The 10350-nt window shown below is 43.6% G+C and overlaps 1 protein-coding gene across 1 annotated transcript in view; it reads left to right on the forward strand.

Moving 5' to 3' along the window:
- dctn1b (dynactin 1b) overlaps positions 1–10052 on the forward strand; it is a 34123-nt gene extending 24071 nt beyond the window's left edge. Inside the window, 13 exon segments of the mRNA XM_048228320.1 lie at positions 1781–1942; positions 2211–2342; positions 2651–2776; positions 2961–3071; positions 3073–3108; positions 4334–4496; positions 4668–4679; positions 4841–4864; positions 5281–5393; positions 6097–6283; positions 7236–7309; positions 7464–7553; positions 7816–10052. Coding sequence (XP_048084277.1) covers positions 1781–1942; positions 2211–2342; positions 2651–2776; positions 2961–3071; positions 3073–3108; positions 4334–4496; positions 4668–4679; positions 4841–4864; positions 5281–5393; positions 6097–6283; positions 7236–7309; positions 7464–7553; positions 7816–7953 — 1368 coding nt within the window. The 3' untranslated portion in view covers positions 7954–10052.
- Positions 10053–10350: the final 298 nt, after the last annotated feature.

The following is a 10350-nucleotide window of genomic DNA, read 5'->3' on the forward strand; positions in this document are numbered from 1 at the left end:
GTATATCGAACATTGGGTTGAACAATTCTGTATACCTCTTGTTGCTATTTCTAAAATAATCCTAACCTTTTATTGCTATGCCAGCATTGTTCGCCGCCATGGTTTTTAGAATATGGAATAGATGTGGTAATATGATAATGAGAAATCATTATTCAAATACAACTCCCGTCAAATTAAATCATGCCTTTTGCCATCAATCTGGACTTGCTTTAAGTCTCACTGAGTCATTCCACACACCTACCAGTGCCCATATTGATTTGAGTTAGCATTCATGGGTCCAATTTATTCTACATTAATCCCCTTGGGTCACTATTAATCCTGATCATTGCGGATGGAGACACTTAAATCTGCATTACTGGAGCAAAAGGGCCGCATTAGCATCTCATTATGCCGTGTCAGTAAAGTAATCTGACTCAGAGATTTCTGTGTAGTGTGCAGTGCTCGCTCTGGTTGGTTGGTCTCATTTGATGGTAGCCTAAGTGACATGGCTTTGAGGTGACTTATGCAATTTCGTGGATAAGTCAGATAAGAATTAGCCTAACAGTCTAGGTTCTGCAAGTTGTGGTTTTATAATGTGAGGTAGTCTAGTCTGACCTCATGTGACTTTGTTGGATCGATGGGACACCTTAGAAATGTACACAAAGGTCTAACATAAAGTAGATAGCAGAAAACATCAATTGACAGAATGCTGCCAACCTTCATAAAGGTACATTCTGGACAAACTAGTCCTCTCAGGCAAATCAGATTAATTTCTCAAATCCAGTTTTTAACCTTGTTAGTTATGTCCTTATGATGTCTGCTATGTTTTATAAGACATATCACGAGTGAAATGAACAGTCAATGTCATTGCCGAGGATTTCTGCTTTGGATCTACGGTTGACCAATGACAGCATCAGTATGCAGATTCCAACTGTGGTCCTTTACAACCTCATAAGGGTATGAACCAAGAGTACTAAATCAAACTTGGAGTTGAGACAATTCTTCAGAAAGATGCAGATGCTGTGGGGCAGTCGTGGCCAACTGGTTAGGGCTTTGGGCTTGTAACCGGAGGGTTGCTGGTTCGATCCCCGACCAGTAGGAACGGCTGAAGTGCCCTTGAGCAAGGCACCTAACCCCTCACTGCTCCCCAAGCGCCACTGTAGCAAGGCAGCTCACTGCTCCGGGTTAGTGTGTGCTTCACCTCACTGTGTGTTCACTGTGTGCTCTGTGTGTTCACTAATTCACGGATGGGATAAATCTGCATGCAGGGAACAAATTCTTCTAAATGCAGGGAACAAATTCCTTGTATACGCAGGTATACTTGGCAGAGAAACCTGATTTACATTTACATAAGCCAGCTAACGTGTCAGCTGCAGCAGCCAGTAGCAGTGTGTGGACTGGAGAGATAGATCACAATTCCTGAAATGAGGAAGAAGATATAAAGTTAGTTTTAAACCATTTTAAGACCATGAGGGGATTTCTTTTTCATGTAAAAAAACGACTATATACAGAGAACAGATTTAATAGTGTAATAAACTGCTGGACTCTGCCGTGCCGTTGTACAGAGGTGACTAACCTATCTACACGTGTTGCTGTGGTAACGACATAGGCTATTCTAGTAAATTCCATCACCTCCTACACTCCGGATTGGTGTTGTTTTTGTGTATTGCATTTTGAGTGACTGCGGTCCAGACTTTCAAAAATCAATTTGTATACAGTCTAAATATGAGAAACGCATGTGCTTTGTTATGGTTTGCTGTGTCCTGGTTTGCTGAGTCATGCCCGTGGGGTTTGTGTGCAGGTGTCAGAGACACTGTCTGAGTGCAGGAAGCAGTTGACCTGGGTGGTTGCCGTGCTACAGGAAGTAGCAGCAGCAGGCGCACAGCTGATTGGTCCCCTTAGCGAACAGGAAGGGCTCTCCGCTATCAAAGTGGAGGATATGGCCTTCAAAGCAGCAGAGCAGGTACTTACTTAATAAAGATTTACACGCACACAAACACACAAATGCACAAAACATATGCAAGTACACACACACACACACACACACACACACACACACACACACACACACCATATTAACTGCCAGTGTAAAGAAACAACAAATATGCATCCTAAGCAGTACCTTCTCCAGCATATACCATGTCTGCCTTTTCTCTGCATGTGTGTGTGTGTGTGTGTGTGTGTGTGTCTGTGTGTGTGTCTGTGTGTGTACATCTGTCTCTGTCTGACAGATCTTTGGAAGTCAGGGAATAAACCCACATGAGTGTCTGCGCCAGTCATGCAGCGTTGTTATAGCAACCATGAACAAAATGGCCACAGCCATGCAGGAGGGAGAGTATGATGCTGAGAAACCACAGACTGGGGTAAGGAGAACACACACACACACACACACACACACACACACACACACACACACACACACACACACACACACACTAAGACCAAAGCAGTGTTGACTGTTCAGTGTTTTAGTCCTGCAAGTTAAAATATTAACTGCTATATTATGACAAATTAATTTGGCCAATGAATTTGGCATATTCATGTTGATAACTTTATCTTTTAAGATCCAAGATATATTTTCAAGAATGATGCATTTGCAAGATACACATTTTTCCTCATCTGTGTCTTCTTTGCTATTATTTTTCTGGTGGTTCTGTTTGTCCCATCTCAGACACCACCCGTAGCTATACGTGCTGCCGCTCTGAGGGCGGAGTTTACTGATGCTGAGGGCCGTGGCCTGAAGCTGGAGGACAGAGAGACGGTCATTAAGGAGCTGAAGAAATCACTCAAGATCAAGGTAGACTCATAAACACACACACACACAACACACACACACACACACACACACACACACACACACACAGTATTAAAAAACAAGCTAACTGTAGTGTCTTCCATTTGAGTGTGATTGAGGCAAGTTACTGTGCTATTTAAGTGTGTCTGAACAGTGTTTGTATGTACACGTGTGTGTGTGATTCTAGGGAGAGGAACTGAGCGAGGCGAGTGTTCGTCTTAGTCTGCTGGAGAAGAAGCTGGACAGCTCGTCAAAAGACGCGGACGAGCGCGTGGAGAAGATCCAGACTCAACTGGAATGAGATTTTCGCTGTGCTGAAAAAAAAGAAAAGAGAAGTGTCCTTATGTGTGTGTGTGTGTGTGTGTGTGTGTGGAAGTGTGTGTGTGTGTGTATGTGTGTGTGTGTGTGTGTGTGTGTGTGTGTGTGTTGTGTGTTTATGTAGTGTGTAATTTAGTCTTAGTCTTGTGTCAAATGCCCTTTTTAGCCTTTGTCACATTTAGTCATTCAAATATCATTTTTGTTAGTCAAGTTTTAGTCGACTAAAAGACTGGTCATTTTAGCCTAGTTTTAGTGAAAAGATTTTTGTCTTTTTTTTTAATAACAAATTATTTCTGATTACCATTTCAGTTAAATAGTGTTTCACACATCATATCTATTGGGCTTCCCTTCAGTTGTAATTACTCATTCTGACTTTCTGTCAGTCAGTAGGCTACGTTTACTTTACATGCACAGTTAAGTCGAGCTACAGTTATAGCTCAGCAAGGGGATTTGACTGGACCACTGTCATTATCTTCGTTCGAATGTCTTACTCCACTACTTTAGATGGCGATACTGTATGTGCCCAAACACCACACATTCTCCAAACTTTCCATATTAGCTTCATTAGCTTACTTGCTAGCAAACTTTACATCATTAGTGTAACTATTTAAATAGTTGACATTACTTGTCGAAAAAGGGACATTCTGGGGGATGTTAATTCATATATGTATGAGAGAAGGTGCAACTTATGATTATGTCACATTGTGGCATAAGGCTTAAATAGTTCGCTTGCTATCTCTGGCCTTCTTGCTCCATGTAGTTTCGTGTTGCAGCCACATGGTCGTAGCAACAGCACAAAGCCAAGCCTACAGGAAAGCTGCGCATTTTGAAGGCGTATAACAGCTGGATATTCTGTGTCCTCATTTTGTAGATGGAAATTAAGAAAGAATTTATCTTAGTTTTTGTTTCATGCAAAACATTTGAGTCTCGTCTTTTTTTGTCGACAGTAATGCATGTTAATATAGTCTTAGTCAGTGTTTCAGGACATTGATGCAGTCCGTCATCGTCTCATCTTATTAGTCATGCAAAAAAAGGTTGTTGACGAACATATTTCTACATATATCTGACGAAATTAACACTATGTGTCTGTGTGTGTGTGTGTGTACCAATGGCTTTAGAAAAGGACTGTTTCCATTGTAATAATATATGTTTATTATGTTTGTTAATAATATATGTCTCTAATGTAAAATGTGTGTTTGTGTTGTGTGTGTGTGTGTGTGTGTGTGTTTGTTTTTTAGGGAGTTTGAAGAGACCATGGATGCTCTGCAGGCTGACATTGACCAGCTGGAGTCAGAAAAGGCGGAGCTAAAACAGCGCATCAACAGCCAATCAAAGATGACCATCGAGGGGTTGAGAGGAAGTCCCAACTCTGGCATCGCCTCTATTGTCACTGGCATCACAGGAGGTGAGACGGGCTGTGTGAGTGTGTGTATGTGTGTGAGTTTATGTGAAGTTTCTGTAGGATTACTTGAGATTAATTTTGGAAATCATGACTCTGAATACAGTACATATCTCTGACAATCAATCTACAATGTGTTCTAACTCTGCCTCACTGTCTTATGCCCAAAACCCACAGAGGAACAGAAAGGTATTTTTTTGTTTAATGACTGTCTTTTCTCTTCATCATAGTTTACCACGTTTATCACTTCATCATTACCTCTCTTTCTCTCTCTCTCTCTCTCTGTCTGTCTTTTGTTTGTTTCTCCTGTCTTGTCTCTTGTCCTTGCATGCTGCTTTTCTCATACTCAGAGGCTGGAGTTGTCTATTCCCCGGGTAGGCTTTGAGGAGAGCTGCTCTGTCTCTCTCTCTCAGGAATCACTCTATCTGCATGTGTGTGTGTGTGTGTGTGTGTGTGTGTGTGTGTGTGTGTGTGTGTGTGTGTGTGTGTGTGTGTGTGTTGTGTCGTGTTTGTATTGTCTTTCAACTGCTTGTGGATGGTCTGAAGATTTAAACATTTCACTTTAGGGATGTTTTTCACTAGTTCTCCTTTCTTAATATGTGCGGTGGTTTAGTTGTTTATGTATGTTATTTGTGTGTTGGTACTCCAGGTTATTGCATGCTCCTGGGTGAGTGTGTGTGTGTGTGTGTGTGCGTGCGTGCGTGCGTGCGTGCGTGCGTGTGTGTGTGTGTGTGTGTGTGTGTGTGTGTATGTTTCCACATGTGTGTAATGTGTGTGTGTTTCTCTTTAGGTGTGTGTCCAGGCGTTGGAATGCAGGTGGTTGACTCTCCTCTGCTGATGCAGCAGATCGCCGCTCAGAGACTCAGTATTAAGCATCTAAAGAATGAGAACAATAGACTCAAGGTACTTTGACTATAAAACAAAGAGCAAAAATCAAACAATGCCAGGGGCGCACATTAAGCTGTGTCACAGCAAAGGCGTACATGAGTATCTATTACATTATTATTACATTACGTTTAGCAGACACTTCTTGACCAAAGTGACTTACATACAGTATGTCATTACAAGGGATCACATTGTCCCCGGAGCAACTTGGGGTTAAGTGCCTTGCTCAAGGGCACAATGGTGGAAGCCGGGAATTGAACCGACAACTTTCAGGCTACTGCACGCTAGCCCAGCTCTTAACCACTACACTACCACCCCCAAGTATCTAGATCTCAGCCAAAACATATTATTACAATTTGTTAACTAAACTTTTTCAAATTTTTTTCAAGATTGTATTCAGATAGTTGCATGATATCATCACACTTGGTTCAATGGTGTTTTTAGCCCCCACCGTCGACTTCAAGGCAGCGCTGCGGCCGTCGACTTCAAGGCACCTAACCCTAATCCTAATCCTACAGTAATCCTAACCCTAACCCTAGCCCTAACCCTTGCTAAACCCTAGTGCCTTCCATGCAGCGCTGCCTGGAAGATGACGTTGGGGTCTTAAAACACCATTAAACGCACGCTTGACAGTGACATTGGACATTTTCTCGTATTTTGCAGTAAATTGTCAGTAAAATCTGTGCCTGATGTGTGTGTGTGTGTGTGTGATCACAAGGAGAGGATGTGTGGCTCAGCACGAGGGCGCTCGTGCTTCTGTGTGTGCCCCCTGTGTGTGGCCTGCCAGCTGGCTGGGGGCAGTGAGGTCCAGTCAGGGGCGCTCTACCGCAAGACCCAGCAGCTGCTGGAGACACTGCTGCAGATGAGCGCCAACGTCAGGGTGGTGGACATCACCGGCAAGTCACCAGGTGAGACAGTCACACACACACACACACACATGCACACACACACACACACACACACACACACACACACACACACACACACACAGACACACACACACACACACACACACACACACACACACACACACACACACACACACACATGCACAGACACACACACACACAACACACACACACACACACACACACACACACACACACACACACACATGCACAGACAGTCACACACACACACACACACATGCACAGACACACACACACACACACACATGCACACACACACACACACACACACACACACACACACACACAGACAGTCACACACAAACACACACATGCACAGACAGACACACACACAAGCACAGACAGTCACACACACACACACACATGCACAGACAGTCACACACAAACACACAAGCACAGACAGACACACACACAAACACACACAAGCACAGACAGACACACACACAAACACAGACACACACACATGCACAGACAGACACACACAAACACACACATGCACAGGACACACACACACACACACACATGCACACAGACAGACACACACACACACATGCACAGACAGACACACAGACACACACACACACACACACACACACACACACACACACACACACACACACACACACACACACACACACACACACACACACACACACACACACACACACACACACACACACAAACACACACATGCACAGACAGACACACAAACACACACAAGCACAGACACACACACACACACACACACACACACACACACACACACACACACACGCACATGCACAGACAGACACACACAAACACACACATGCACACACACACACACTACATACTGTGTGGACAAGATACACTTGCTGAATTGTTGTGCTCTATCTATCTCTCTCTCTCTCTCTCTCTCTCTCTCTCTCTCTCTCTCCATATGTGTGTGTAGTAAGCCCAGGTGCCCAGTTGTTAGAGCAGACAGCCAGACTACAGTCCTTGAGTGAAACTCTAGACCGTCTGAAGGTAAGTCATGTTATAATGTAGCAATGTAGGTTTGTAAGCCCAGATGCAGCCAAGTTCTGCATTTTGTACAATGCACCCTATTTATCTGGCCTTTTCATCATGCCCCCCCTCACCACCACCACCACCCCCCCACCACCCCTCCACTCTCTCTCAGGATGAGGTAGCTGAGCATGTGGTGACTCAGAAGCCTGGGGCGCGTGTCTCATCTGACTTTGCCACTTTCCCTTGCACCTCCTTCGTGAAGGTAATGTATGAGGAAGACTGATAGCCATATGACCTATCGCTGTCCGCCTACTATAGACCCTTCCAACAAACGTTTAAGCATTTCAGAAAACAACATTTAGCTACATTTTTGAAGAGCATTACACTAAAGTCCGATATATTTTAATTTCACAAAGTATCTGCGTTGGTTTTGATATTTCAACTGGAAACCCTCTAGGACCAGATTGAAAGGGTCTATACTTAGACACCAATGATTGACATGGCACCTTCTGTTCTCTCTCTAGGCTAAGGAGGAGAGGAGAGGTGAGACTGTTCTGGTTGGTCGAGTGATGGTTCCGTGTACCCGAGGCCAGGAGACAGTGCACCGCCTTGTCCTATCACAGCCTGAGTTACACAGAGTTCACCGCCTACTTCTGACTTAGACCCACCCACTGCTTGGCCAAACACTCCTGCTTGTGCTTTCGACGAAAGGTTCTGCCCATTCCATGACAGGGTTGCCGATGCTGACCATCCGTCTGTCCATCATCCCAATGACAGGAAGTGACCTCACAAGAATTCTGCTTTCATAAAAGTAGACTTTTACCAGTTTAGTGCACATGACGTTGGCCTAAAAAATAACCAAACAAAATAACACAGACCTAAAGTGAGTTGCCTTCAATTACAAGCTCTGAGGGTTTTGTAGGGCTCTGTAGAATGTAAGGCTACATTTCTGGCCTCAGCAAAGGGCCCTGTTTGAGCCTACTGGTTTTTATATGACATTGGTTGTAAATGTAAACAGTTCTGGACATGTGAAATCTGGATTGTATCTGCATCTATAGAGAAATCCCAGGCCGTTCACAGCATCCATCATTTCAGTGATACCAACTGACATTACTGGTACATCATTCACAAGCACAAGGTCACCTTGTGAAAATGTCGTCATGGCTACACTGGCAACCCTTCTCTCCATCCAGCCATGCTATTGCTAGTCATTGTTATGCTAAACTCCTCGCTGCATCTCCCTGCTCCTGGATTCTCTGCATGTCATACTAACACCAATAGAGAGCAGTGGGGACTCAACTTACTCAACTGACAAGTATCATAACCTCCTGCCATAATTTGGTAGAGAAGTCCTGCTATCTTCATTTACTCTGTAAAACTAGCACAGCCAATTCGTCAAATAAGTTAATTGCCTTCAAACAGACATACCCTTTAAGCATGAACACCGTAGACAAGGCACAATGGAGATATTTCTCAATGGAATGATTAGAAATGTAGTGGATGGTTTGCAATCCTGGGCTATCCCCTTATTCTCTTACTCATTCTGAACCTTCATTAAGCATGTTGCGAGCCAACACCACATTGTCCTAATTCAGCACACACGCACACACCAATGCGCACTCAATAGTACCGTGAAATGATCTCAACAGTACACAAGCACATGATTAGGCTATAATACAGAAAGGCAGCTTAGGCCAAAGGTGTGTTCCTCAATAACCTGCTGTGTGTGCTTTGTGTCTGTGCCGTTGCTGGTTGTGTGTTTTAGTTACTGCTCAAGTGCCATAGATTCGTTATTGGTTCACCAGTTCTTACAAATGGAACAACACAAGAACAAAATGAAATGCACAACATGCAAAAAAAGGAGAGGGTCTTAAAGGGGTTCTGGAATGGAATGGTTCTAGAACTGGGTGACATTTCAAGGCCATGTGCTTGGCTCCCCAGAGATACTGGGTTTGAGCACAATGCAGAGGTTAAACGGCTAGGGTCAGGAAGTTAGTATTTCATGTACATCTTTTCTCCAATTAGCTAATCAACACAACAGTGACGAGGTAGAGCTAATGATTAAGGTCTTCTGCTAGCTAGCTGTATAACTGGAGCAAATGCTTAAGCAGGTCTTGCTTTCTGACCCTCCTGGAATTCACCTCTGTATTGATGGATGTATACTGAAATGGATGTAGTTGTATCCCTCCCACTTGACGCTTTGCTATGACAACTGCTGTCAACAGAGCCTGGTGTACCAAGTGCCACAGAAAAAAAAAGGCTTCAAGTTCGCAGATTTTTCTGTCATTCTGATTCTGCAACTGAGATTGTCATTGAAAAGTCTGCCCCCTTTTGGCCAGTGGTCAGTTGACAGCAGTGGTCAGTGGTGTGCCTTTTGTCGTTATCGGTTGATTCAAGCGCATAGTGAGTGTTTCCTCTGTGGCATAATCTGTTACGTAACTAAGGATGTCATTCCTAAACTTAGAACATATCGTGGGATATGCTTTACTCCTCACCCTTTTGGAAGTGAGGTGATCTGCTGTTCAGAGTGTGTTCCCCTGCTACGGAACAGAACAAAGCCTCATGTGTCCCTGTTGGAGATGTTTATTTGAACAAGTCTTATGTGTAGTAAGTTGGACTGTGTAGTCCCCGAGATGTGTATTTATTGTGTACTTACAGAGTTGCTTATGAAAGTTTTAATGTTGAGAAAGTGCTTTACCTGGTCTATCAACAAGTACTCTGCAGAACTGATTATATAACAATAAATGTAGTACAAACACTGGGAAGCCTCTTGTTCATTTCATTAACGAACACACACTGATGTCGTTTGCTGACTGCATGAATGTGTGTGTGTCTAACTTGCATAAGAAATGTCTGAGTATCAGTGTAACTCTGCATTGTCCAGAATGTGTCATGTGTTTCATGCACGCTGGTGCACACACTGGTGTCGTTTGTCAACTGCACGAATAAGGGTCCAATAGTTATAACATCTCACATTGCAAAGTGCTCAAATGTAGGTCCAGCAGTTACATTTCTTCTACTACTAGAACTTCCTTTTCAGGGACTTGCAAGGATTGGAT

The sequence above is a fragment of the Alosa alosa genome, chromosome 19 (genome assembly GCF_017589495.1).
Source record: "Alosa alosa isolate M-15738 ecotype Scorff River chromosome 19, AALO_Geno_1.1, whole genome shotgun sequence".
Taxonomy (NCBI): Eukaryota; Metazoa; Chordata; class Actinopteri; order Clupeiformes; family Clupeidae; genus Alosa; species Alosa alosa.